Source organism: Madurella fahalii, assembly GCF_045866475.1.
Source record: "Madurella fahalii IFM 68171 DNA, scaffold_4, whole genome shotgun sequence".
Taxonomy (NCBI): domain Eukaryota; kingdom Fungi; phylum Ascomycota; class Sordariomycetes; order Sordariales; genus Madurella; species Madurella fahalii.
Genome location: NW_027263974.1, coordinates 1,181,624 through 1,209,378, shown reverse-complemented (window position 1 = coordinate 1,209,378; position 27,755 = coordinate 1,181,624). Strand labels below are relative to the sequence as shown.

Below are 27,755 nucleotides of genomic sequence, written 5' to 3'. Positions count from 1 at the left end.
TGTAACACCCAGGACCGAGTGTGGTGTGCAGCTGATCGGAGCGAGGCGGAGCCGGAGCGGGTGTAACAGCCACCTTTCACCCCTGAGCTGCAGCGGCCACAGGAAGGATGACCGAGGTCCGATCGGAGGATCGGGCGCCACGAGATAAGCTACGGCAGTGCGAATCATCACCATTGCCGAGCTACCGTGGAATCGATTCGGCGATGCCTCGGCCCGACGTAACGACCAACGTTTGACTTGTGTAAAAGATAGGCGTGCCTGGACTGATCGAAGAGAGAGGGCCAGGCTTCAATGCATTTTCGTGTTCACACGCACCCCGTTCTGCATTCTGTTCAGTGACCCCTTGCCAACCTTAGCGCCTTCTGCGTTACAGCGGGGCTATTCGGAGCGGTTCAGCCCACTCAACATAAATAGATAAAAGCACTTGACTATAAGCCGAGCGCTCTGGCGGAGCCAGGGAGCGAGGAAGGCAGGTTTCAATTGATCACTTACACCACCCCCTATCTTATGAGCCCCCATCTTGCAGTGCATCCCCCTATCCTCGTTACCCCTGAGGCAACCTGCGTTACACGTAGCCCCACTGGCAACCCTCTGTGAGTTATTCCCAAAAACGATGGCGCGCACACGGACCACAAACAACGACTCTGAAATCTTCTGTCTCCTTTTGATCTGGCCAACACAGTTGTATATATAGAGAGGGCTCTCCCAGGAGATTTCCTTCTCTCCTTTCCATCATAATGTTCTGCGTGCTCGTAGAGTAGGCTTAGTTAGTTGCAACATACTACCTTGCCAGTTACAATTATGGTTGTTCCTTTATCAAATACATCATAGCATTTATCGTAAGTACCTTCAAAACAGAACACGCACTCCATACAGCTATTTACACCTTACTTACGCTTCTAGACTCCGGAGGCAAAACTAGTAAAGTCAAACGTAAATAACTAACCATACCCTAACTATCCAAAATGGCTATGACTGGTTACCTGAATTCCGGGTCTTGATATCTGCGCGGCCATTTCTCTGCTCTTAGATTTCCGTATCTGACAGGTATATCCTCAGCTAGTATGTCATGTAATTACTGGTAATGCTGGGATAGGATCTTATGTACTGGTATAAGTTAAGTGTTGGTATTTTTTTACCATGTTATATAGTGAATCTAAATCTTGGACTTGGTTTAAAATTCAGGCGACAGCTGGAATGGTTCCTAAATTTGGGCCATTCGGAGGTATTTCCAATGGCGATTTTAGTCGAGGCACCAAAACTTGGCCACGCGGCAGTGCAGGCTCACCCTGGAGCAGGGCAACTCAGGCCCACACACAAACATGGAAATTGCGGAAGGCAACTTTTGTGTAAAACATAGAGCTGTTGTTGCCGGTTAGCCACACTCCACAAGCACAGAAGACCCAGACATACCTCACCTTTCCCGAATTTCGGCAAGCCATAGTCACCCTACAATCCAACATACCCAATGCCATAAATAGATCCCTCTAGCCAACGATCTCCTTGGACAAAGGACAGGGGCGGCCGGAGCCATGCGTTCTGCATAGCGATGATCTATTCCTCACCGAAAAAGATTTACCAAGAAAGGCACAAACCTCTCAGCCGCACCGACTGAAACAGTATAGACCCATCTTGCTCGCCTCTCGAACAGGCCGCCGTGGTCGTACCAGTTCAAGCGGGGGTGACTCATTGCAAATTTGGTACCAACCTATGATGTTTGCCTTGTTCCACGCACCCACTGAGTTGCCGCTTCTGTGAGTAGCTCAAGATATAAAGACTACCTGAGGCGCCCGTGGCGAAGAGAAAATTCACTGCAAAATACGCTAGCATCACTTCACCACTCCCACATCTAACCTCTCCACCTCTGTACTCCACCCCAAAATGACGACGATTTTCTACACCCCGGGCAGCCAGCCCCCGATCCTTTTCTCCGCGCCCATCCGGTCAGTTCTCACGAGCCTTTCCTCGGCGCCAACGCCGGGGCCGGGGCCAGCGCTAGACGACACCGCTGCCCACATAGTTGCGACCGTCACCGCCTCTGCCGACCCCGCGCACGCGCTGTGGGAGCTCTGGGACGCGTTTTTCATCGCCGTCGCTACCGCCCCGAGCTCGCAGTCGCACGCTCCCCACCTCGCCCTGCTCGACGCCCTCCGCGCGCAGCAACCCACGCGGCCCCACAACGTGCCGCCGGCGTCCGAGGCGGAGAGGGCCCTCCGCAGCTACACCCAGCCCGACGGGACGCTGCGCTGGGCCGAGCTGCCGCGCTTCAGCGCGCAGTGGCGCGACGTGCACGACATCCTCGAGGTCTGGCGCGACTGGGACGACGGGGGATTCCGATGCCGGTGTGGGCGGCGGCGGCGACAACTCCCCTCGCGGCGCCCCGAGCAGCCACGGCGAGCGTGGCAGGTACTACCTCCGGTTCTGCGATTTCTCGGCCGCGCTGCTGGGGGCTACCCAGGGAAAGGGCGAGGTTCATTCTCTGTGGGTCTTTGTTGCATGCCGCAACGTGCTGGAGCGCGAGGGCCCCGAGCCAGGTCAGCCGGGACCGCACAGGATCCCCCCGAAACAGGTGTGGCCGCTAGATGTCCGGGTAACGGCGACATGGGTGCGGGGTGAAGCCCGGGCTCTATGGAATACGGACCACGAGGAGCTGCGGCAAGAGTGGGCGGAGGCGTTGGATGAGAAGACGGAGCTGTGGCCGAGAGAGGACGGGCTGACGCGGGAACGGTAGCAATTGTGGGCGCAGAGGCTGCGGATGTTGGGCGCTAGAGAGGCGGACTAGGACGAGGAGACAAGGTCGGTGATTTCAGAGGCTACGAAAGTGGTTGAGGACATTCTTGAAGAAAACCGAACCTAAGGGTGTTGGGTAGGTGGGGGAAAACTTTCCCCAGGGAACAGCGTCCCTCTGGTCAGAGGGCTACACTTACTTGGATGGCGCTTCGGGGGCTGGAACTTGCCGAAGGCTGATTCTTCTTTCGCACCATAAGTGAGGTAGGACAGTCCTGGCCATCGCTCCTTAGACCGGACGATCAATTCAGCACTCTTTCCCACACCTGTTGCAGGTTCAATTGACCAGCTTTCTTTGCGTGTAAGTACCTTGGTCTCCCTCTGGCCAGATAGAGCTTTATCTACATATACATTGTTATTTGGCCCTGTTCAGGCACCAGGAACCCAATTTGTTGTGGATGTGGCCCTGCTTGTCTTGTCTACCTGGCTTGTTTACCTAAGGTATCTTGTCTGTCTGGCATTTGGCCACCTTTGCCCTCCACCTTGTCTCGATAGGCATGTGGGTGTATATGTGTGTTTCTGCACCATGTTAATATTACCTCCCGTCCAGCTCCTTACTACCGGGGTGGAGGTTGGCCGATACGACATATGTCAGCATCGATAAATGGGGCGAGTACGTAATAGTCCATTTACGCACGCCAGATCCTACAGTATCCCCCTTACCTCCTACGGCTGTGACAACGACACAGCTTCTAGGCGCTGCTGGTTTGTATTTTCCGGCCATAAAATCCCAAGCATCATCATACTGTCGGGAATCCTCTCGCCCAAATGGTTGTCGTTCGTCCCATCTACTGCCTACAATTCAATCGGGCTAGCAACGGCTTTGTCTTCGACGAGTTGCGGGCTTCCAATGCGCGTTTCCCGGTTTCTGCTTGATTTCTTTTGCATTAGTCACGTTACCTAAGGTAGGGTTTGTTATGCAGTCCGCAGCCAAAAAAAAAAAAAAAAAAAAAAAAAAGAAAGGGATCGCAAGAGTTTAGAAGACAAATGCATGCTAATTACTTATCTAGCTAGAGAAAATATCATCGCGAGGACGTAGTTAAAAAGAGAACGGTGAAGATCAAGGGGTTGTAGATACCTAGAGTTATAGCATGCATCGAACCTGACATAAATTGACGGATTTGGCAACCGTTGCCCGGTTTTGGATCCTGAAGAGGATTGGCATGTCCCAATCTATGCTCGATGAGGCTGAGCGACTCCCGGGACTATTTGCAAGGGCGGACGAAGTCGCAGCCTTGAGCAAATTGCTGGTTCCAGTCTCAACGGTATAAACTCCATTTCCTCGTCAATTCACAGCTCTGGGACATCCAAGAGGGGCCGGACAATCAAAGCCGACCAGGGGCCGGTGGGAAAAGCACCACGTATAATTGGGTCTAAAGAGGGGAAGTTGTATCCTTTCAGCGCGACACCCATACATTTCGGCTCGCTATTGGGGCGCTAGAGCCGTGCATATTTGCCAACTCTTTGTGAATGAGCATTCGTTGGTACGACGGGTGTCCGGGATTAACGACCGCCTCTGGCAAATCCCAATCCTTGCCCTGAGCGTTGGTTATTGCCGGTCTCATCCACCCGGGCCCGAGAAAAGCAGGGGGTCTTTTGCACCGAGACCGCTTGGCAACATATGAAGTGGAAACTTCCGCCCGTTGCCGTAATATCGGTAGCATTTGCCCCCTCAAACGTGCCCAGTGTCGCCTGAGCAGCCCCGCCCTCGTGTCCCTGTCAATGGTGGAAAGATTAGAGGTTCGTAGAGGCATTCGGGATGTTTCCCGTTCACTTCGGGAAAACTTGTTCCATCGCTCAGACGCGGGCTGTTCAGGGGAATAAACCTGCGTGAACTTCCAGTGTCGTCAACGTCATGTAATAGAAACGAAACTTCCTGCAAGACGGTGAGCCATCACCACCAGGCCAGCAAACACTGTCCAAAATGTCTTTTCGGCCAATGGCACGCCGTGCTTTGGGGCACATACTGCTGAGCCTGCTCGTAGTGCTCTTGGTCCTCGGTCGTGCTCCTGCCGAGGCACGCAGTCTCGCTATCCGCCAGCAGGACGCGACAGCAGCAGGTCGCGAGCGTACAAACATCAACGCGGGGTGGCGCTTCCAGCGGTTTACCTCGAATCCGGATAATCTCAGCTACGGGACGCTGAGACCATGGATAATGCCATCCGCCAACAACTTCATCAGCGACCCCTCACGCCGTGCCCAGCGCCCGTCCGGCCAGCCCCCGAACGTCAACTATGCGCAAGCTACCTTCGACGACAGCGGTTGGGAGGCTCTTGACTTGCCCCACGACTGGGCAGTCAAGGGACCGTTCTACGAGGGCCGCAACGTGCCCGTTGGGGGCAGTATGGGCCGCTTGCCCATCCAAGGGGTCGGCTGGTATCGCCGCAAGTTTGCCATCACGCCGGCTGACGAAGGAAAGGCCGTCTATCTGGAAGTTGATGGCGCCATGTCGTACGCGGCCGTCTGGCTCAACGGGAACTTGGTGGGCGGATGGCCGTACGGCTACGCTTCCTTTCGCTTGGACCTGACCCCGTACGTCCGATCGGGGGATAACCAGCTCGCCATCCGCCTCGACCAAGCTCTAGACTCGTCCCGGTGGTATCCGGGAGCTGGAATCTACCGCAACGTGTGGCTTACAAAGGTCAACCCAACGCACGTCGGCCAGTGGGGCACTTATATCACCTCAAGAGCCGTCTCGTCCCAGTCGGCAACCCTAGATCTAGCGGTGCAGGTCGAGAATGCGGCGACGACAGGAGGGTCAACCGAGGTGCAAGTCGTGACGGACATCCACGAGCTAGATGCAGCGAGCGGACGTGCGGGAGCCAAAGTTGGTCAATTTCCCAATTCGACCGTGAGTGTTGGGCCGGGCAGCATTAAGGCAACCAATGGGTCCGTCACACTACGGAACCCGAAGCTATGGGGCCCGCGACCGGCGCAAGAGCCCAACATGCACGTCGCCATCACGCGCCTTTACGCTGGCAACCAGCTCATCGACACATACGAGACGCGCTTTGGCATCCGTTCTCTGGAATACAGGGGTGACGGACTGCGGATCAACGGCCGAAGAGTGTATCTGCAGGGAGTATGCCAGCACCACGACCTCGGCTCCCTAGGTGCCGCATTCAACGTCCCGGCAGCCAGGCGCCAGCTGGAAATGCTTCAGGATATGGGGTCCAACGCTATCAGGACGTCACACAACCCGCCCGCGCCCGAGCTTCTCGAACTCGCCGACCAGATGGGCATCGTGGTGCTCGACGAGATCTTCGATACGTGGGGCAGCCACAAGGTACGCAACGACTTCCAGACCATATTTGCCGACTGGTCCGAGCCGGACCTGCGTGCTTTTATCCGCCGCGACCGGAACCACCCATCCATCTGGGCCTGGAGCTACGGCAACGAAGTCGCTGAGCAGGGTAGCCGCAACGGCGCCGCAGCGGCACAGCGGCTCCGAGATATCGCCCACGAGGAGGATGCCACGCGTTACTCGACTGTGGGCATGAACAACGCCGGTCCTGAGACCGCTTTCACCTCGATTGTCGACTTGATCGGGCTAAATTACCAAGGCGAAGGCAAGGGCACCGGCGGTCCGACCTTCCAGAACTTCCGCGGCAGGTTCCCCGACAAAATGATCTTCAGCAGCGAGAGTTCCTCGGTCGTCAGCTCGCGCGGCACCTACCTCTTCCCCGTGACCGAGGCCAACAGTGCCATCGTCGCGAGGAACGGTGCGGGCGTCGACCCGCAGACGCAACAGGTGAGCTCGTATGAGCTGTACGCCGTCGAGTGGGGTGCCTCGCCCGACAAGGTGTTTGTGGCGCAAGACCAGTACTCGTACGTGGGCGGCGAGTTCGTCTGGACGGGCTGGGACTACCTCGGCGAGCCGACGCCCTACGACTCGTCGCGCAGCAGCTACTTCGGCATCATCGACCTGGCCGGGTTCCCCAAGGACCGCTTCTACCTCTACCAAGCCCGCTGGAACCCCAGCATCCGGATGGCCCACATCCTCCCGCACTGGAACTGGCCGAACCGCGTCGGCCAGGTCACGCCCGTCCACGTCTTCTCATCGGGCGACGAGGCCGAGCTGTTCATCAACGGCAAGTCCCAAGGTCGCCAGAGAAAGGCCGAGTATACCTACCGGTTCCGCTGGGACAGGGCCACGTACGAGCCGGGCGAGGTGCGCGTCATGACCTACAGAGACGGGAAGGAGTGGGCCAACGCCACCGTCCGGACGACCGGAGAGGCGACGCGGCTGCGCATGACGACGTATCGCGACCGGACCGCCATCAGAGCGGACGGCAGCGACCTGTCGTTCGTGACCGTCGCGGTGGTCGACGATAAGGGCGATGTGGTGCCGCAAGCCGAGCCCGCCATCACCTTCTCCGTGTCGGGCGCGGGTGAGATCGTGACGACCGACAACGGCGACCCGACCGACATGACGCCCTTCCCGTCCAAGGAGCGGAACGCGTTCAGGGGGCTTGCGCTGGCGATTGTGCGTGCGAAGGCCGGCGGCTCCGGGAAGATCACTGTCACGGCGGAGGCCAGAGGCCTAGAGGCGGCTGAGATTGAGCTGGATGTTGAATAATGAGGGAGTGACGCCAGAAATGGACGTGGACCACGTTCTCAAGCGCCAATATATAATGTCGTTTTAATAAAATATACAAAAGAGATGAGTTTTTTCGGACATGGCCCGGGCATGTCTGGCTGGGATACCTGGACTTCATTCTCCTGCTGCTCAGGTACCTTGGGCACTGTAGTCTCAGTTTCGCGTGCTAGTATTCCTTACTTTGCTTTTGCATGTGACGGTTTCACCTCCCGCCTCTACACTTCAGTCATCACCTATGAATTCCGTGTTATTCCGGCTAGGCGGTACCGCTCGTTACGACAATTCCACGGTTTCTGCTCGGGCAACCAATCGAACCCCGCGGATGTGAATCTACAGCTCATATTTTGCCTGTGAACGCGGCACTACCATGACCCCGCAGTATATATCCAAGGCAATCGGCCGGGACAAAGCAGGGATGGGGACGTCGGTCATTTAACCTTGTGAATAATATCGGAGGGTTTCATTTCGAGTATTCAGAGTCTTGCAACGACTCGGACCCCTGTGTGCCTGGCGATCATAGGTGGATGTTCCAATTCCGGCCGCACTTGGCCTCCCTCTGGCCGAGCCCCTGTAGATTTTCCTGGCAATCCATGTCCCAAAGGAAACCAAATAATATGTAACAGCATCCGGGTGTTAGCTGTTACAGAATATCCTCTGTCGAATCAAGCGCACAATCCCCAGTCGCCTCAGACCTCCTTTGGTCCAGCAAGGATGAAGCCTCACGCCGCCTTCCAAGCCCTGTTGTTCCAGCTCCTCGTCAGCCATGCGGTGGCGCAGAGCATACGAAACATATTCCTCTTCAAAGATGTCATGAAATCCAACACCACCGCCCTCAAAACCTCGGGCTTCAACACGCTCATCATGTTCGGCGTCGGCATCCTCAGCAACGGCGACATCATGTACTACTCCAACACCCCGGGAAGCACCGACGTCCTGGTCGCGTCGGGGGGCGCGTACGTGGGCGGCGACGCGCTGGCGGCCAAGGTGCGGTCGTTCAAGACGGGTGACACGGGGGTGGACCGGCTCGAGATCTCGATGAACTCGCAGAACGTCCGCAACCTCATGGCCAACCCGGGCACGGGCGCCGACACGCCGCTGTACCGCAACTTCGCGGCGCTCAAGGAGGCGTGGGGCCTCGACGCCGTCAACAACGACGACGAGTCGCTCTACGACGTCGCCAGCACCGTCACCTTCGCCAAGATGCTCGGCCGCATCGGCTACAAGTACACAGGCGCGCCCTACACCAACGCCCAGTTCTGGATCAACGTCATCCGCCAGGCCAACAGCGGCCTGGCTGAGGCCGACAGGCTGTTTGATCGCGTCTATCTGCAGTGCTACGACGGCGGCGCGTACAACGACCCCGTCGGCTGGCAGAATGCGCTGGGCATGAAGGTCGTGCCGCTGATTTGGGTCATCAACGATTCGAAGCCGTCGTACGGGATGAGCGCGGCGCAGGCGAGGTCGAGGTTTGCCGGGTGGAATCAGCGCGGCGCGCTAGGCGGCGGGGGGTACTGGAACGATTACGATATCGAGAAGATGGGGCTGTCCTATAAAGAGTATGGGGATGTTTTGAAGAGTGTATTTCCATAAGGGCAGGGGGTTGCATGATTCTCGCGGGGTCGTTGTCATTAGCCTCCCACAAACTGGCCTTGCTCGTCACGGTCTAAACTACAAGTGTGAACTTGTTCAACTGGAGGATTCAGTCCAAGCGCATCCAACGTCATGCGCAATGTTGAAAGGCCCAGGTGACGGCCTTTCCCCAGGTCGTTTGACCAGTTGCTGGCCTTTGCGATGCTGACAGTCCACCGGGGTCTAACGACGCGAAGGAATAGCAGTTCCACTCTTCAGGGGATTAAGGAGTCCGATGCTCGGATTGAATGACTGGAACGGAATCTCGCCACCACATATCTCAACATAAATGAGTGCATCCCGCCGGCGTGGTAAGAATCAAGTCTAATTCTAGACCATGCTTCAACTCCAGAGTTCATTAAGCAATACAATCCCGGTTACAATGAAGTTCATCACCCTCCTCGGTCTTGTCTTAGCATCTGCTACGGTCTCCCTATCCGCCCCGGAGTTACGCAGCAGGGCCCCCGTGTGTGATGCAGGACGCACCATTTGCGGTCGCGAGCTTACGCAGAGTTTGTGACCCGCCTTCCTGTGGTGAGGGCAATGCTAACCCGTAGTTCTGTCCATGTGCCAGATCTGGGTTATTCACCCGCCGCGCTGCTCTTGGCTATTGACGCCGCTGGTTGGACGTTCAATTCCTCTACAGTCGAGGGGCTTTTCCGGTGCATCGGCGGCGGAAACATCGAGTACATCGCTCCTTGTTTGAACGCGAGCGGGCAGATTGCCGACCAGCAGTGTGCTAACCAGGATCTGGGTGGCGGGAACTCGTTTTGTCTCCATGGCACCGCCCCGGGACCGCCTGGTTTCTAGGAGTTGATAGCACGGGGTAACTACTAAAGTGAGAGTGTCTTTGGATGGGGAAACTGTCATGTACCAGAGTCCTCCAGAGTATAAGCCTTGATGTACAGGGACTCGCTAGACCTGACCTGAATCCCGCAAATACTAAGAGATATTGAGATAACAATGTCCAGCACCTCAACTTCTTGTCCAGCTGTGCAGCCCTTGATACACCCATCCAGGAATGAATGGATTACAATGGTAGAAGGTGTGAAATGAGAAAATACCCAACGGACAGGACAGGGTTCTAGCCCCTTTAGTGCGCGTCCCTCGTCTCTGCTTGCTTTGGGGGGAACTTTGTTGGTGCATTCGCATTCGGGCCCCATCCGCCATATCCCTCGCCAGCCGCCGAACCCCCGAGTCCAGTCGCAGCCCCCATATCCAGTTTTCCGGCGGCTTGGTTGCCGGCTACCCCAGGCTGAGTTTTAGCCCATTCGCCAATCTGGCTCTTGGTCTTGCCAGTGTATTTAAGGACATCTTCTTCCGATATCTCACCCCTTTTAGCATCCTGGAAGCTTCGATAGAAAGATTTCTTGGCGGGATTGGAGGCGCTTTTGTCCTCTTGGCCGGCGGTAGCTTGCGAGTTTGTGGTCCTTTTGAAGAGCTTGGTGAACATTTTGACTGGCTTTGAATCTTGCTTGGCGAAGATCGATTGCTACCAGTAGGTCCCCGCTGGGAATAAGATGTCGGAGATAAGTAGCTTGCTGCTGGTAATTCCTAGCACAGGCTCAACAAGAGGATGGGCTGTAATGAGACATTAAGGCAGTAGCGCTTCCGTTTGTCAAGTTCTTTTTGGCCGGTTGCGCTGTGGTATAACTGATGCACGTCATGGGAACCAGAGTTACCACACCCTCGAATGTGGCAGTGCTGCCCAATGATTGGCCAGAAAACAGTGTTGCAGCACCCAAAAGAGGATTTTGAAGAGACTCCGCGCTGCTATCCCATTTGGCTCACCGGCTTGCCGCTAAGCTCCCTGTTGCGTCGGGGGGTGTTGAAGGGCAATGAAATGGTGCTTTTTTCCCTCTTAGTCCCGTATGCTTAGAGTCCCGCGGCCTAACATGAGAAGGGAGTAATAAAAACTAGCGTTGAGATGCCTACCATAGTAGATACCATGGTGTTTCCGTGCTGATGAGGTGATGTGGTGAAGCCTAACCCCTTGTGATCGTTCTTGGAGTCCAAGATTGATCCCCCCTTGGGACAAGAGAGAGACAGATACATCGGCCTTTAATGAGAGTCAAAACGAAGGCCACCGAGGTAGTTAAAGAATGGTGGTGCTTCATTCGTGTCAGTGATTTAAGAGAGGCAATACAAACCACCTGCATTCCCCACATACACGTATTCAAGTAGGGGATATCGAGATATCAAGGTACCGACTTTCCACATATGCCTTATTTTGTCAACAATTTGCCCTGCCTTGACCAGTCCGCCCACAATTTCACCTTCCCAATCTGAGTAACAGCCGCCCGGCCTAAACAACGATTAAATCGTACAAAATTGGCTTCATAATTCATACAACAACAATTTCACCCCTAAAACGTACACACGCAACCCATGATTAACACCAGAGCCACCCCAGACCCCACCTGAGGACTAGCACGCCCAAACACCCAACCACAACTTAAACCCTCCGTAACCAGAAACCCAGGAGGAAAAAGTCAATAAAAAGGACCCATCTCACCTACCCCTGATCCTACCCCATCCCCACTCCCAAGGGCGGACTCTCCCCCATGGAATCCTCCCCCTGGCTCTCAACCCCGAGCGTCCCCATCATCTGTTGTTGTTGTTGTTGTTGCTGCTGCTGCTGCGCAAGCAGCTGCCCATCCGGCCCCGAGCCAGGCGGCGCGGCGCCGCGCATCTTCCCACCGCCACCATTATTATTACCACCAGCGGCACCGCCCTTGAGGAGCAGCGCGAGGCGAGCCTCGTTGCGCTCGCGCCGCAGCCGCCGCTCCGTCTCGCGCACCTTCTGCCGCTCGCGCGTCAGGAACTCGACCTGCGACCGCGCCTCGTCCCGCTCCGTCCGCAGCCGCTTGCCCACCTGCCGCGCCGCGTACAGCTCGTTGCGCGCCGTCGACAGCTGCATCCGCGCCTCGTCCCGCTCCAGCGCAGTCTGCCGCAGCGACGTCTGCAGCGCCGTCACCAGCGACCGCGCCGTGCTCGCGTCCAGCGGCAGCGCCTCCCCCTCCGCCGCTGCCGCTGCTGCTGCTAGGTCCGGGTGGGACGCGTTCCATCGGAAGGGGTGCGACGTGGCGCCGGCGCTGGTGGTGGGTGCGACTGCGAGGTCTGGGGGGTTGCGGCTGTAGTCGGAGAGAGGGTTGGTCGCGGCCTGGAAGTCGGTGAGGCCCGGTTGGGAGAGGTACGCGGGCGGTGCTGAGGTTTTGGTGCCGGGGTGGTCCAGGTGATGGAGGAAGCTTGCCGGTGGGAAATGGGGCTCGGTGGCCGATGTGACCTGGAAATCCTCGGGCGACGAACCGGCGAACGGGTCGGCCGAGTCGGGGTGCCGCTGCTGCTGCTGGGCTAGGAACGCGCTGAATTCGGACCCGTCGTAGGCGGCGAACGGGTCCCCTTCGTACAGCCCAACCATTGATGGCGCAGAACACAGCGTCGTCGTGATTGTGGAGCGGCTGAATTTAGGCTGTGATCCGAAAACCGAGCTGCTGGGGCGCCGTTTTGCTGGGGCCCAGATGCCCAATGGCCCAAGAAGGCCGATTTGCTCCACTCTTTGAGATCGGTTAATAAAATACCGTTTGGCGAGAGATACAAGTCGAGAGGTTGCAGAGTGGAAAAGCGCTGCAAAAAGGACCAAGACGCGCGGGTTTGGGGGCGGACCGGCGATGACGGTTTTGACGAGGGCGACGGTCAGGGAGTTAGTTGCAGCGCTGCCAGGGGTCCCGTCGCAGCGTCAAACCGCCGTCTCAGAGGCTCGTCTTTCGAAGCTGGACCCGGAAAACCGAGTGAGCGGACAGGCGCTGCCGAGGGAGAGTCGCTGGAATGGCCCGGATGGTCGCTTCAGCGTAACCTTTCACTCCGAGGGAAAACGCGAGAGAGAACTGACCACGCTTCCCATCGAGAGGGGCATCCTTCTTGGACCAGAGTGCAAATTTGCTCATGTGATCTCGGAACTGGTCTCCGCAGAGCTAGACTTGTCGAGTTCGGGCCCAGGATCTTTACCCCAGGATTGCTAGGACTGCAACGTCTTGGCGCTCGGCAGCGTCTTGTGGAGGCGACTGCCGGCTTCCAGAAGCCCAGCCGCCCTAGGAAATACCCGTGGCGTCTGACTGTATCAAGATGCTGACAAGTTGCTGCGAGGTCGTCGGGATAGGTCGCTGCCGATGATGGAGTCCGTCTCCTCTCCGTCCGAATAGCTCACACACACTTACTTCCCAGGCACCGAGCAGAATGTTAATACGAATTGATTTCGAACAATCGCGCTCTTCGCATGTTTATATTAAGGGGCTCCGCAGATGTCTCAGTTCTGCATGTCCCATTAATATATTGTCGAGAAAATAACATGTCCCTAGATGGTTTCTTTCACTAACTCTGCATGTGCACTAAACGGTCTCTCCTGTTCACCTGGAATCCTAGTAGAGTAGCTCGATTCGATTTACCACTGGTGCAGTGGTGCATATCTATGGCACCACATACCCAAGGTACCAATTGCGCATTTGAGTTGCTATCATCCTTCTCAAACTATGTCAAATTATGTGGCCAACACCTTCCAAAACCACTCTTCAACCCCTACACCGGGTACCAAAATCGTAGGGAATTTAAAATCGGTGAAGATATGCTTACGGACTCGTGTTAGTCCCGCAAGATCTGGTAATTAGTCGTTCTGGACGTCGGTCTGAGAGCGTTGTGGTTATTGTCGAAAACGTTTGCCGCATATCTGAGGTTGTTCTCAAACTCCATTACGTCTCGTGAATACCTACCTTACTCGATGGGCCTAAGGTACTAGCGGCAAAGGGAGCCAATGAAATCGGCTAATATATGCCTCGTCCTCGCTAATTGCAGTACTAGGACTTGTCATAGCACCTGAAAACGCTACGGCATCAAGCCAATGTGAATTATATCGCCGGACTCTCTCGTTTAGGAGATCAATGCACACTATCGAGGTGAGGCCGGCGGCGTTCGCTACGTACCCTTTGAACTTTAGACAGACGGCTATTCCGAGATGCGTGGCACTACTACTATGTAAGGTAATTGTGCGGCTTGCAGATCTCGGTTCGAAAGAACACGAGTTCCCATTCAACTGCCGTAGGATCAGGGCCAAGAATACGTAATAGGCTTACTAAATATTTAGTTGGTCGTAACCTCCTGCCGCGCCGTTTTAACACGCTTCGTGCCCGTTTGCGAGGATCAACAAGCAGCATCTACACATCTCTTGAAGGAATCTGATTCCATTGGGTAGCGCAACAACTAGTCGTAGATACTGAAGTCGATCAATTTGATCGTGTCTGGTAAGTTCCTTGATTTAGTTCTAGACAAGAAACTGCAATTAGTTGGTGAGTCCCAGAACCGACTCCTTGAGCAAGCTCTCGCAACCTCCATGACCTAGAACAGCAGGAGCACCAAACGCCCGCTAGAGCATCCCGCTGCCAGGTCCGCGATCGACCGTTCTCCATTGTAATTGAAGCCTGTAATGACTGTTTTGCGTTACCGGCCATAGTTTCCATGAGCTAGACTTCTCCGGACCAATGCTGGTTTGCGATCGGAGCCCATCCGTTGAAGATGAAGCCTATAGAACGGGTAGACGATTGCCGAATTACCCGCATGCGGCTCAGGTCATCTCCTCTTTGGCTCCGGCCACCTATTGACGGATCCGCCATGTTCATTCTCTCTGGGGGGATTAATCCCGCTCTGGGCCAGTCTGTGTTGCGTGCGTTCGAAGTCAGAGGTAATGACTGAATTCGAGACTTCGGGTTGTGGCCCTTCCAAACCTGACCGTGACCATGCCTGCTGGCCCTCTGTGTTTAATGTTTTGTTGCTAGATCCGCTCTGCGGTACGTTTCTCAGGAGGTAACCTGCTTGACATGTCGGAAGCACGCGTGCTAACTGCGGCAAGACGTTGATTTCTGTTGCCGTTTTGCATCGATCCCGTTCGTACGGCCGTGCTGATTCACTTCTCCACCTTGAACTCTGTTGTCTTGACGATGCCCTTGAATTCAGGGTCGTCAGCCAGGGGCAAAGCAATATCTCCTTCGCTGCCAGACCTCTCGCCGGCTGTCTCGCCTCTCCGGACATTCTCGGCGTGAACTGCGGTAGTTAAGAAACCCGTATCCCCGCCGTTGACAGTCCATTGCTTCTCTCCTTTGACAAACTCGACGAACTCTCCTGAGGCGGTATTCCGTCGCAGGTATCCACGTCCCACATTGTTGGTTACCGGGAGGCGATCAAGTGCCTTACCGGCTCGGTAGTAGTTCGCTCCTCGGTACTGGTTACCAGTGCCTGATAGACTCAGAGCCCGGCCGAGGAGCGGTCGAAGGGTCGGGGCACAAGCGGCGATGATTCCAATATCGAGTTGCAGTCTAACAAAGAGGTTAGAATCAAAGGGTGACCACAATCGAAACCACTCACGATCCAAAGAACGGGGCCCACGGATGACTATGACCAGGGTCAGCTTTGTCGCATTCATGACAGTTGGGCAGCTTACAAGGTACCGTCCCGTTGATGCACAAACGCGATGATGTACACTGCTTTGGCGACCCCTAGCGCAACGGCACTTCGGACTCGTCAGTCTCGTATTGCTGAGCTGAGCTCATTGAGAATCACTAACAAGTATCCGCCACTAAGAATTGCAATGAGGTACAGCCGCATCCTTCGTTGAAGTTGAAGGCTCCATATCAGTGGTATGGGCAACGTCGCAAATGTGATGTCGGTAAATATGTTGCAGGCTGACGGACGGAACTCTTAGCAACCTTATTCTATACGCTCAGCAAGGCCATAAACTAACCTGTGTTGAATAACCCAAAGTCCCTGTACAGCATCCTGCTGTAACATTTTGGCTTGAGGGCTAGGTTCCATTGTCCAGCGATGGGTTTGCAGAAAGTTAGAAAAGTAGTGAAGGCGAACAGAGTATAGATGCAGGTGAATCCTGCCGACACCAACGATCAGTGATGACCCATCTGCCCGGGATCTCGATCCTTACCGATGAGGCACCACAGGATCCACTTGTACCATGTTCCCCTGCTGAGCCGGAGCAGCGATAGCGCAATGGATATCTTCAGGAATCCGAACGCAAACGACGCTTCTATCACTGACTGGAAGAACTGCGCCGCAAGCAGTACCACGAACTGCGATCGGGGGATTGTGTCGGTGTGGCGACCGTATCCATGCTTGCATGCGATGATCCAGGAGATCAACCCCCCTATTCCGCATAACTGAGCGAAGGGCAATTCGTCAGTTTTGTCAGAAAAAACGCAAAGTGCACAACGGAGGTCATACTACGGCGAAGACCATGAAGATGTCATCTTTGCCGAACGAGCGCACCAGGACGGCACGCGTGTAGAAGCGGACCAAGGCGGTTAGGAAGGCAATGCTCCAGACAACGCAGACAATTGTCAAGAAGAGAGCCGAGTTGCTTTCTGCTGCCCGTTCGGGGTCGATGGTCACCGTTCCGTTCGCCGACGACATGATCACGATCGCTCACATCACCGGCCCTCGAAGACGAACAGGAGGAGGAGACCAAGTGAAGCGAAAACGGGGCTCGGCATGGCAAAAGTGGGCGTGCGCAACCAGCGACCTCGTTTAACCTACGCGGCACATTCATCCACCCGCCCAGATGCACGGGATGGGGCTCCCCATGCGGCCGCCACTCGGCCCCATTTTCGGCACTGCTCCGAATTGCCTCCAAATTGAATCTGGGGAAACGCTGTGGCCGGATGCGCAAGGGCGGACGATGCCACATGGACCGCCAGCATGGGAATTTTGTTCATAACTTGGTCAATACTGAGAACCTTGGCAATGGTCGCAAGGCATGCCGGATGCTCGAGCCTATCCTATGAGAACGTGACTCGGCGGATGGAACCCAGCGTGGGACGGCTTTCGGGAACTTCTGGCTAAAGTCGTCGTCCCGCCTTTCCCACCGTTGGGTGCCGCTGCCAACCAGCGTCCCCGCTTGTTGCCGGTATACCGGGTTTGTACTAAGCACGCACATAAGCGGCCGATATCCATTTTCGTCCTGTTTTTAATGAAGGCCGCTTCATGCCGACTGGAGACCTGTCATCTGCTCCCAGTGGGAGGGGACGATCCAGATCGTCGGCTGCGCAGGAATGGCAGGTGGTCGCCGGCTTGCCAGAAAGAATAAGAGGAACATCGAAACCGACTGCCGACCGGCTGAACAAGGTCGTAATGGAGACAGATTACTTAGGTAACCGAAAGAGGCCGTGAGCTTGCTTGGGCACCAAAGAACATGTCGAGGACCATCTCATGTATTGCCAACTTCCTCTCGACCAAGAACTTGTCTAGTGTTCTCTCCAAACATTTCGAGGTCCCGTTGCAAACTGTTGACGCATGTACCGCCAATTTCAGGTTTTATCTCGCGGCTAAGAGCGACGATCCGCTTTCCCCTCAACGTCGTATTCAAGCGCTCAACGAGGGTAAGTAGAAGTAAATAAGTACTTCGGGACTGCTCCATGTATTGAATTTTGATCCCTGATGAAGACTAAGTCCGCCTCAACCATGCAATTGATATTTTCTGATATTTTCCTTGTCACCCACCCGGATGTCCCCCCCATGACCAGTAGCTTTACGCAGAACACACTGGTCCCCAATCCCTCCCCTTCCAGGGTTGCTCCCAGTGCATTCTAAAATAGGGGACGAATATGAGAACCACCTGGAAGCCTCCAGTCCCAATAAAAGGGCCTGGCAATGCTGAAAAGTGGTTGGAAAATATGCAGTTGACTTTGCTTAACCCGTCCGCGACTCTAAAACATCCACCACTGTGCGGTCGCATGCCCTGGAGCAATTCCGGTGATGATCAGTAAGGAGTATCAAAAGCCCGTTGTGACGATAATGCTTTCATTGTCTAATTAGTCTTAACTCGAGGTCGACCCCTACGAACGAACAGGAAAATAACACCCGAGGTTATCACAGACTTTATGGTTCTTCAAAGTTACCTATACATTACTCTATTTCCTCACTACCTTGCAGGTCGATTCATGGAGTGTATGATCAGGCACTCCGGCGTTGACCGGTTGGCGCCGTGGCGTCGGCTATGCCCCAGCGGTTTGCAACGATTGAAAAGGTGTTCTTCTCCACGGTCTATGAAGTTACCTATTTTAGATGCCTATGAAGCAAAGCGTCAAGTTGTTTCACGGGCGTGGCATCGATACCGATCGCTGCTACTAGCACCAGGACCTTGTTGGGCCGTACCCGAATATCATCTCCCGGCTTCTCTAGGTACTTAACGAAGTCGCTTGATCGGGGTATCACTCTCGCACCTACCACACCCATAGTCCCCCAAACCCCCGATCACAATTCAGTATACGGCGGTGGCGGCGGCTGCTCTTGCTGTTCTATAAGACGAATCTGGGCACACAAAATTTCCATTTTCGTACCTTACCCACGTGACATTGCTCAGGATTTGCTCAGGCTTGCTCACCTTGGCTCACCCAAATTACCATTTTCGAGAGGCTGCGCCGCAGCATACTGAATTGCTTTAACTCTAGCCGAGTGGGCCTAGAATTAGTCCCAGATATAAAGATGGTCAAAATGAGTCCTACTTTCGAAATAAGTAGGTGGTCTTGCTTTCCCTTTTCGGTTTTCGTATTAAGTTAACGCGCCTTCCTACTAGACACCTCACTTACCGGACACCTATTCCCATATATAACCCTGAACACTAACACTTAAAAAAACACCACAACCCTGAGTAGATAAAAATAAACCAAAAATATAGGAAGATACAAGTACATAAGCAAAAGAATCTTGATTTAAAAGTTCCGTAGTACCTTATAGGAATTTATACAACAGAAACCATGATAATTCCACCAAAACAGCTCAAAACAATTGAAACTACTCGGAACCGTCTTCTCCAGACGTCTCTACTACTGCCTGACAGGTACGCGAACTGTGGCCGGGCTCGCTGCAGTTGCCACAACGCCGTGTGCGCGTATCAGTCCTCGGCCTCCGACCACTCTTGGCCTGCATTTCCTCCCTAATCTACACATCTATTGTAAGTCTATCTGGCCCTTGGCCCAATGGTCGTAAAGCCAATCTGCCTCTCCCGGGCAGCACCGCCCCAAGTAATGATCTAGGGGCCAGTATGATTATTTGGGGTATACGCGTTATTTGGAACCGTATGTGGTGCCTGGAGTGGTTCTTGTAACCTTTGCATTATCTACATTCCCTCGAGAGGCAACTTTAACCCGGGGGCAAAGGGGGGGCTGAAAACAGGCTTCTGGGCCCGTGTAGCAGCCGCGTGTGGGATCACCCTAGCTTAGGGAAGAATCGGGGAAAGCTCAGGGCGAATCAGCCACAGCTCACTGCGATTCGGGGCTATGAACAGGAATGGCAATTCAAGTGCCCAGATTCGTCTCATACAACTAGACTGCACTACTTATACGAAACGGGGAGGGTTTGAAGCACTGCTAGAAAGCATAGTAATTATATACCGCCACTAAAATTTTCTCGTCCAAGCCTGAGAAGGTCAGTCATATCACAAGATCCGTGCTGTTACCATCTAAGTTACCAAGTGGACGGCCGGGACACCGGGGCGAAACTCCTTCGTCCCTTTGACGCGGCCAGCGTCGTCCAGGTACCTCCCGTCAAGACGTTACCCGTTGGCCGACGAACCCAACATTCGACCTTGTCACGCACCGACTTTTGCTTCAAATCACTCAAGAACATCACTTTCATTTTATGGAATAACATATTTCATCCTACCCAGGCGCAAACTAATAGGGTTGGGTGTCCTCGTCCTTCTTATGCCACTCGGCGGGATCGCCATCAATCATCAGGAGAGTAGGATGTAACGTGTTCGTATTGGCCGCCAAAAGAGTATCCTTGGTTGCCTTGAGCTCCTCTCTGACTTGCTTCAGCTCGGCCTTGAGGTCCCTGATCTGCTGCCTGAGCTTGTTAACCTCCTGGACCAGCTCGCACACTCGGTCCCTCGCCTTCTTCAGGTAGGGCTGCAGCTCTCTCTGGAGCTCGAGGGCCACGTCTCGTGTTGTCTTGTACACATTGCTGAGGTTCTCGGTGTGGATGCCCGTATCGATTTTGGCCGTCTTCTTGTAGACGGGCGGTTTGTTGTCCGGATAAGGATGCTTGGCGACGGGTGCCATTGTTGCTGTGCCGACCCACTACTATCGGTGAATGTGATGCTATGACATTGTTAACACCTCTCTTTCTTTTGTCCAATTCTCTGTGGGCATTTCCTACCTCTTCGCGACTCCCGGGAGGGGGTTGGAGAAACAAGGGAGATTCCGTCAGGTGAACGCTTCCTCAGCTCGCTGTCGTCGGGTTAATCTCGGATGCGAGAGACAATACCGGACCCCTTCTCAGGATTAGACTTGCTTGGAAAGCGGCAGGCAGTGGAAGACACGTATTAAATGCCGTGCCCTACCGCGCTAGCAAGCCCCGTCTTCATCGTCCCGGCCCTCGTCAAATCCCATCACTCATAGAAGTGCTGAGCCCAATCGTTCGCGTCTCGACCATGTGCGGATTTCAGGATGCACTCATCTTGTTCTGCTCGCATGCTCTGAGTCATAGTCCACAGCCGTCTGGCTTGCTCTGGGGCGGCCATTCAGCAACCCAACCCTGCCGCGATGCAAGATGGCTACCTGCCCAACATACGAATTTGTGTAAAACACATGGTGCCGAAGAAGTCGTGAGACTTGAGGATAAGCGTCTTCACCTATTCGGGATTGCCATCTGGCAAATGCGTTGTGGCCCGACGGCTGCGTTGAGGCCAAGCCGGCAACGTGTCAAACTCCTAGGCCCAGTGGTTTTGCGCGTTTTTTGTTCAGACTACAGCCGATTCTTCTCATTGGTATCTTTACTTTGGTTCTTTCAGAGTCTCGGGGAGAAGAGAGCGTTGATGCCTGGGTTGAACTTAGCCTCGAAATGCAAGTTTGACACATCTTGGTAAACTGTCCCGCTTATTCCGTCTCGGGATACCTTTTTGGAAGGGGGTTCGAACGGCGATCCCCATGCCATAGGCAGCCTTGCCTTCCTTTTGAGCCATACAGATTGTTTGAAAATCGGTGTATAAAATTGGTGTAGCCTTCGGGCCTCGAGGAGATGCAGCGCAAGTGCGGCGGCAGCTGCATTGCGAATCAAATGCCGGCAGACAGATACAGCACCGAAAATCCCGCAGTCATGACCCAACCAGAGGCCTTCACCCAGCGCGAGGTCCCCGGAATGTCACTTGGCGATCTTTCTTGGCGTTTGAACAGGGTGGCTCGCTCTTGAAAACACGGGAGTGAAGGGAAGCTGGATGTACCAAAGTACCTCCGCCTCCTCTCACAAGTTGAATGGGAGTTGTGCCAGGCCAAGGACTTCAACATAAACTGGATCTTTTCTCTCGTAAACGTCTGCTGGCTGTCTAGGGCATGCGTTGAGCCAAGCGTTACTCTGAGGCAAACCACAGTCAGCAACAAAGACACAAGTCATCTTTGCTGTATCTACAGAATCTGTGCTCTATCCGGTGCGCCAGAACATCGGTCGCTGAAGATCGTGTATCGGGACTCGCTACATTATCAAGGTATGTTCGCTGCTGCTATGACCTGTATCGTGAGTCGGCTAGCATCTAACACACATATTTCAGCTCGAGTGAACGAATTTGGAAGCGGACTTCAAGATGGACTCAGCGCTCCGCGAAAACTTGATCTCGGCAGCCGGCAGCGGCTACACTGAGGTCGTTGAGCTCATTCTCGAAGAGCGTGGCGTTGATGTGAATGTCACCGACAAGGATGGAAACACGCCTCTGATCCTGGCGGCAACCGGTGGCCACCTGGAGGTAGTGGATCTGCTCCTCGAGAAGAAGGCCGACGTGAACGTTCAAGGCCACGAGAATATTTCGCCCATTCGTGCAGCTTTGGTCGGCGGACACTCTGAGGTAGCTGAACTGCTTCTCAGAGACCCCCGTTTCGATATCGGCCGCAGCGGCTGGACGCCTCTTAACTCGGCCGCCTCGCAAGGTTTCATGAGGGTGGTCAGGTTACTTCTTGACAAGGGTGCCAAGCTGGACGAGACAGACAAAGACGACGCCACTCCGCTGTATCTGGCCTCCGCCAACGGCCATGCAAAGGTGGTCAAGAGGCTGCTCTGGGCGGCCGAGGACCGGCGCGCGAAGGAGGGCCTCAAGACCATCCCGCTCCTAGAGATACCGTCCGGGGGTGGTTTGACGCCTCTGATTGCAGCCTCGACCGAGGGTCACTCACAGGTAGTGCGGCTGCTCCTTGACGCGGGTGCCAACCTCGACGCTGTTGGGAAAGAGAATGAGACCGCGCTCAAGGGCGCCATCAAAAATGGTCACGCTGATGTCATCAAGTTGCTCTATGAGAAAATGAAGGAGATTCGCAAGCAGAAAAAAGTAAGCCACCCGCCAATAAACGAGCACCACTAGTCGGAAATACTAAGAGAGAAATCTACACGAATTGGAAGATGTCGGAGGATGAAAGAGAGAGACAGAAGGAGAAGGAGAAGGAGAAGGAGAAGGAGAAGGAGAAGGAGAAGGAGAAGGACAAGGACAAGGACAAGGACAAGGACAAGGACAAGGACAAGGACAAGGACAAGGACAAGGACAAGGACAAGGACAAGGACAAGGACAAGGACAAGGAGAAGGAGAAGGACAAGGACAAGGACAAGGAGAAGGAGAAGGAGAAGAAGGAGACGGACAAGGAGAAGGAGAAGGACAAGGAGAAGGAGAAGGACAAGGAGAAGGAGAAGGACAAAGAGAAGGAGAAGGACAAGGAGAAGGAGAAGGACAAGGAGAAGGAGAAGGACAAGGAGAAGGAGAAGGACAAGGAGGACGGAGATGAATGGGGGAACTACCCATTGAATGAGTAACTGAAGGGGCACTTGGAAGGTGAACGGGGAAATAAGAATGAGAGCGCGGAGTAAGAGATTTATGGAGAAGGACCTTCCTTGCTTAGTATTACTCCCCTAGTTTACATTGATCTCGACCTGCTTCTGCCGGCCATCTGCTTATCGCCCTCCTTCAATCGCCGAATCTCCTTTTCCAACGCATTCTCCAGCGCCGTTCTGGGGTTCAGCGAGGGCATTTGTAAGTCCTCGGTCATGACACTGTTTCTCAGCTGGCCTTTGAGTCTCCAGACATCTCCGGCCAGGTCCCTGCACTTATAGTTCAGCTCCCAGTTTTTTGATAAGGCGTTTTGGAGTCTCTCCGCCATGTCGCGATGCCTTTTATGCAGATTCTTGATCTCTTCCTTCAACTTTGGGACGAGATCTTCCTTATCTGCCTCGAGCGCCGTCCTCAGCTTAAGCGGTGGCTTCCCCCAGTCGTCCAGGGGTATGCTGTTATCCAGTCGCTCTTTGAGTCTCCAGTTCTCGTCTCGCAGGTCCCTGCACTCGTAGAGGCGCTCCCAGTCGTCAGATGCATTAGCGGCGAGACGGTCTAGGAGTTCTTGCATGAGCTTCAAAATGCGGTCGGCTGCGCATCGGAGCGAGTTGCAGATATCATGATTGCAAGGCCCTGATTCGTGAGGAGAATCCATCTCTGCAAGAGATCTATCAGATACGGATGTTATTCGAGCTCTGTGTCTCCGCACGTTCAGCTTTGGAGCGACTACAACTTACCGCAGCAAGATATCTTCTGTTGCCATGATGCGCAAGATGAATGTGGAAGACTTTGCGGTTAGGCTGGGAGCACGAAGCTCGCCATGGCCTGAGAAGCAGTGGGCGCTGCTGTCGGCTGTCCCGCATCACTCGGCGGGGTCACACAGCGGGTGGGAGGAGGGGAAGAGACCGGTTGGGCAGGAATCCACATCAAAATGGGGCTGCACGCGCCCACCAAATGTTCCTGCCCAAGCGTGGCAGGTAGGTGCGCCAGGTACTAGGTACCTTATGGAAGGCGCTTGCCTTTTGTCAGGGCAGCGAGTGCTGTCCTGTGCGCCTTCCCTCCTTCACCTTGCGCTATGCTAGCCACTAGATAATTACGGTATCTGATGATAAGGACGGTCCCGTCGCCGGTGACGCATCCGCAAATTCTCTGCCAACACCCGACTTGACGTTCCGCACTAAAGCAGGGCCCGTCGCTCCTATTCTTCGCCAAGCGCTTTTGAAATATTCCAACTCCGAGACGCAAAAGGGTCGCTGACCCGATATGAATGACCAAGACGACGTCGGGACGTCTTTGGAGGAGCTGCGCGCCGAAAGCGCAGGTTCGGGTGCAAAGTCCCGGAACCTGAACACAGACTACCTTGCGGAGTATGTCTAGAGATACTGATGCTCAGACCGTTATTGACACAATAGACGTAGTGTGGTCTTGGTCGCTGGTCTTGGGGGTGACCCGGTTGGGACTTGGCGAGCGAATGACAAACAGAAAACGTTATGGCCTACTTCTCTCCTGCCGCTCTCCATCGGCGACATGCATGTGCGCATCTTGACCTTCAGGTACAATTGCACCCTACGGGGTTCAGCAAGCGCAGCTAGTATTCGAGATCATGCGAAAGTGCTCCTGGTACACCTCGACAACCAAAGAGAAGACGACGACGAGGCAAAGCTGAGACCCATTGTCTTCGTCGGACACAACTTGGGTGGAATCATCATCAAGCAGGTAATCAGCTGCCCAGTTAGCCCTTGTTCTTCATATTGACGGAATCACTAGACCATCATGTTTGCTTGCAAGAATCCAAGATACAAGCATTTGTGGGAAGCCAGTCGTGGGATAGTACGTGCTCACTTCGGCGTCTTTGATCAAAGTCTCGGTGATGAATGACAAGTTGACCGGCGTCTAGATGTTTTTTTCGACGCCTCACTACGGCATGTACCCAGACCTGTGGTACAAGTTTGTCCGCTACGTGCTCCAGCTTGACGAGCCAGAGGAAGGTACCGTACCTACCAATGGTATGCTTGCCACCATCGGAGACAACAGTGAGGAGCTGTCAAACATCTCCGAAGACTTTGAAAGCCGGTTAGAAGACTTGAAGTTTGTCACGTTCACCGAGACGCAGCCGGTTCCGAAAATAAATTGCGTTGTAAGTCCGAACCTTTGGCAAAAACGACGTACTACATGACCTAATCACAGCATTGGGAGTCTAGTTGGTGAACAAAATTCACGGCCGAATGCGCGCTTCGACAGAAGAACATACTGATATAGAGGGCGATCACACCAGCATCTGCAGATTCGATGATGCCGACACCTTCTTGCCTGTGGGGGGAGGCATCAAAAACCTGATAAGGGCTAAACCAAAGGAGATAGGTAGGTAACCCGTGTCGTTTAGGGGGTATCTATGCTGATTTTCTGCCAGATCGGCTTAGCCGCAACGAGAAGAAGGCGTATTATTCGCTAGCGTCGGATGAAACTCACAGCTTCTTTCTCGACCGCAAATCTACTCCGGGAACATGTAAATGGACGGACGATCAGCCGCGCATCCAAGCTTTCTTGGACGGCGTCCGAGGTCAACAAGACCTGTGGATTTACGGTCCGCCGGCTTGTGGCAAGACATTTCTGGCCAAACACATCATAAATAAGCTGAACCCCCTGGATGGAAAGCTGTCGAGTTTGCGGAGGCGACGGAAACCCCCAACTGTCATTCACTACTTCATCAGTGGCTCCCTGCCTGATCGGGGTCATCTCCAAGGACTCCTGCGCGCCACGGCGCATCAGGCCCTACGACTTAAGCCGTCGCTGATATACCGACTTCTCCCATCAAGTTACCGAGATTGGGAACTGAAGACGGCAATAACGAGGGAAAGCCTCGAACGAGACATTTGGTCTGGAGACACGCTGAAATCTGTCTGGCCCGCTATCATGGCCGAGGTGGCCGAGAAACACGCCATCGCGGTCGTGATCGATGGCTTTGACGAACTCGATGTGGAGTCCCGTAATTCATTCCTTGACTGTCTACAGCGCCTTCGTGGACAATCTAGAAACCCAGCAAATCTACAACTACTTTTTCTCTCGCGCGAACTCGACGAGCTCGACGTTGCGCCGGCCCACCAGATGGCGTTTCAGCGATACAATATCGGGCTCGCTGAAACTGGGAGTGATATCAGCAGAACTATCGACGAGGCCCTAGATCGTCTGTGGAGATCAAGGAGATTCACCCCCGACGAGTTTCGCGAGAAGATACGCAACCAGATCCACCTCCGATCGGATGGGACATACCTGTGGGCGGCACTCCTTTCTCGGGATCTAGACCGCAACCGCACCATTACCTCTCCGGCCCACGTGGAAACAATAATACAAGAGCTGCCACCTGAAGCACATAGCATTCCGGGCTTGTACGACTACATTCTCGACAGACTTGCCACCATACCACACGTCTCAGCTATCGTCCGACAAGCTCTCATCTGGGCATCAGTCCAGAGAGAAGGGCTCAAACCAGCGGAATTCAATGTTGCCCAGGCCATTGGGCGGGCAATGGAGGATCATAAAGGGGGACAAATCACACAGGAGACGCTGAGCCAGTACCTAGACGACAAGATCGCCATAACCCTAGACTTCCACTGTGGCCACATTGTCAAGTTCCAGGATGGCCGCCTCGAGCTTGTTCACGGGAGTCTTAAGGAGTACATCATGCAGAATGGCATCCGAATAGGGGGTCCCGTTCCCCAAGACCTGAAACTTTGCGGCACAATAGCAGAGCGTCTGCACACAGAACTCGCTCGCACGTGCGTCACGTACCTGACACTGCCACAGTTCCAATATTCGGGTCTGCGTCCAGAGACCTTGACGCCGCGCGCCTGGGAGGCTAAAGTTCGTGCGAGACTTGATCGGCAAAAGTTTTCGCGGTACGCCTCGCTGCATTGGGACCAGCACATTCGTGACGCTGGCATACCATGGCGCTTCGAAAAGAAGGCAGCTCGAGCTGCGCAACAGCTGCTCAAGGACGGCAGTACAGAATATGCGAGATGCTGGACCGAAATCTGGTGGCTACTTCGGCTGTGGCCAACAATACGGTTCCCCTCAGCCTCAGTGTGCCCAGTCGCAGATATTCTCCCCCTGGATCCCCACCCAGAGGACAGCACGGCTGCTACTACGGAATCTTTGGCCTCGGAAGCATCTGAAGAACCTGACAATGAACGTAGTAGCATTGCAGCGTCGGAGGGCAGGTCGTTTAAATCTGCAGTAGACCAAGAGTCCATTGATGGTGATCCACTCCAAGGAGTTGACGAGCAGGCATCGCCCACGTCACCTGCCGATGAAACTCCCAGTGGTGTAGATGGTGTATTCGAAGAGCCCATCACGTCACGCGAGACTTCGGCTGTGCCAGAGAACGGACCCTTCACGCCGTTAGAGCAGCCTCCGCAGCCTACCAGCCCGGCCGAGACGGGTGCGCGCCAGAGTGAAGTCCGGTTCCCTTCGGGTAGCGTGAGTCCCGCGACTGAGGTCCAGTCGGGACGAGAACGTCCAAGACGGAGCACTGAACCGACTGACTCAGGTTTGGGTTCGCCGCCGAGCGGAGATAGACCATCTCCCAAGGACCAGGGGCGTCCCATGAGTGCTTCTAGAGCACCAATGGAGCCAAGGCGCGACTCTGAGACTAAAAAGCCGTCGACCCAGGGCACAGAAGCTAAGACGGCAAAGATGCCCGCCCCAGAGATAGGAAAAGGGGACAAAATTAACCTAACCGATAAGCAGGAAAAGGAGACTCCACCTGCTCCGGCTCCAGAACAAAGGATCGGGTGGCTCACGAGGATCAGAATGGCGGGAGAGATAATTGGTACGCACAAGTCTCAATTCCGTCAACGTGTTGACAGCCTAGACAGCCGAAGTGTA

The 27,755-nt window shown here is 54.5% G+C and overlaps 10 protein-coding genes across 10 annotated transcripts; 5 read left to right on the top strand and 5 right to left on the bottom strand.

The window, feature by feature from the left end:
- Positions 1–1,881: 1,881 nt before the first annotated feature.
- Positions 1,882–2,857, top strand: MFIFM68171_07354 (uncharacterized protein; the record flags this gene model as incomplete). The annotated part of the gene is made up of 3 exons (XM_071062774.1): positions 1,882–2,342; positions 2,407–2,727; positions 2,797–2,857. The coding sequence occupies 3 exons, from the start codon at positions 1,882–1,884 to the stop codon at positions 2,855–2,857; spliced, it is 843 nt and encodes a 280-aa protein (XP_070918875.1).
- A 1,854-nt stretch (positions 2,858–4,711) lies between these two features.
- MFIFM68171_07353 (uncharacterized protein) lies at positions 4,712–7,366 on the top strand (the record flags this gene model as incomplete). Its single annotated transcript, XM_071062773.1, has 1 exon — positions 4,712–7,366. The coding sequence occupies one exon, from the start codon at positions 4,712–4,714 to the stop codon at positions 7,364–7,366; it is 2,655 nt and encodes an 884-aa protein (XP_070918874.1).
- A 732-nt stretch (positions 7,367–8,098) lies between these two features.
- On the top strand, positions 8,099–8,977 carry MFIFM68171_07352 (uncharacterized protein; the record flags this gene model as incomplete). The annotated part of the gene is made up of 1 exon (XM_071062772.1): positions 8,099–8,977. One exon carries the CDS (start codon positions 8,099–8,101, stop codon positions 8,975–8,977), a length of 879 nt encoding a protein of 292 aa, XP_070918873.1.
- A 1,132-nt stretch (positions 8,978–10,109) lies between these two features.
- MFIFM68171_07351 (uncharacterized protein) lies at positions 10,110–10,469 on the bottom strand (the record flags this gene model as incomplete). Its single annotated transcript, XM_071062771.1, has 1 exon — positions 10,110–10,469. The coding sequence occupies one exon, from the start codon at positions 10,467–10,469 to the stop codon at positions 10,110–10,112; it is 360 nt and encodes a 119-aa protein (XP_070918872.1).
- A 1,074-nt stretch (positions 10,470–11,543) lies between these two features.
- On the bottom strand, positions 11,544–12,437 carry MFIFM68171_07350 (uncharacterized protein; the record flags this gene model as incomplete). The annotated part of the gene is made up of 1 exon (XM_071062770.1): positions 11,544–12,437. One exon carries the CDS (start codon positions 12,435–12,437, stop codon positions 11,544–11,546), a length of 894 nt encoding a protein of 297 aa, XP_070918871.1.
- Positions 12,438–14,969: 2,532 nt separating this feature from the next.
- MFIFM68171_07349 (uncharacterized protein) lies at positions 14,970–16,483 on the bottom strand (the record flags this gene model as incomplete). Its single annotated transcript, XM_071062769.1, has 7 exons — positions 14,970–15,378; positions 15,428–15,454; positions 15,504–15,572; positions 15,627–15,744; positions 15,804–15,944; positions 15,999–16,230; positions 16,295–16,483. 7 exons carry the CDS (start codon positions 16,481–16,483, stop codon positions 14,970–14,972), a joined length of 1,185 nt encoding a protein of 394 aa, XP_070918870.1.
- A 3,260-nt stretch (positions 16,484–19,743) lies between these two features.
- Positions 19,744–20,130, bottom strand: MFIFM68171_07348 (uncharacterized protein; the record flags this gene model as incomplete). The annotated part of the gene is made up of 1 exon (XM_071062768.1): positions 19,744–20,130. One exon carries the CDS (start codon positions 20,128–20,130, stop codon positions 19,744–19,746), a length of 387 nt encoding a protein of 128 aa, XP_070918869.1.
- A 1,517-nt stretch (positions 20,131–21,647) lies between these two features.
- MFIFM68171_07347 (uncharacterized protein) lies at positions 21,648–22,858 on the top strand (the record flags this gene model as incomplete). The annotated part of the gene is made up of 2 exons (XM_071062767.1): positions 21,648–22,382; positions 22,454–22,858. 2 exons carry the CDS (start codon positions 21,648–21,650, stop codon positions 22,856–22,858), a joined length of 1,140 nt encoding a protein of 379 aa, XP_070918868.1.
- Positions 22,859–22,959: 101 nt separating this feature from the next.
- Positions 22,960–23,634, bottom strand: MFIFM68171_07346 (uncharacterized protein; the record flags this gene model as incomplete). Its single annotated transcript, XM_071062766.1, has 2 exons — positions 22,960–23,539; positions 23,609–23,634. The coding sequence occupies 2 exons, from the start codon at positions 23,632–23,634 to the stop codon at positions 22,960–22,962; spliced, it is 606 nt and encodes a 201-aa protein (XP_070918867.1).
- Positions 23,635–24,134: 500 nt separating this feature from the next.
- Positions 24,135–27,477, top strand: MFIFM68171_07345 (uncharacterized protein; the record flags this gene model as incomplete). The annotated part of the gene is made up of 7 exons (XM_071062765.1): positions 24,135–24,238; positions 24,284–24,587; positions 24,639–24,701; positions 24,769–25,008; positions 25,073–25,232; positions 25,282–27,347; positions 27,418–27,477. 7 exons carry the CDS (start codon positions 24,135–24,137, stop codon positions 27,475–27,477), a joined length of 2,997 nt encoding a protein of 998 aa, XP_070918866.1.
- Positions 27,478–27,755: the final 278 nt, after the last annotated feature.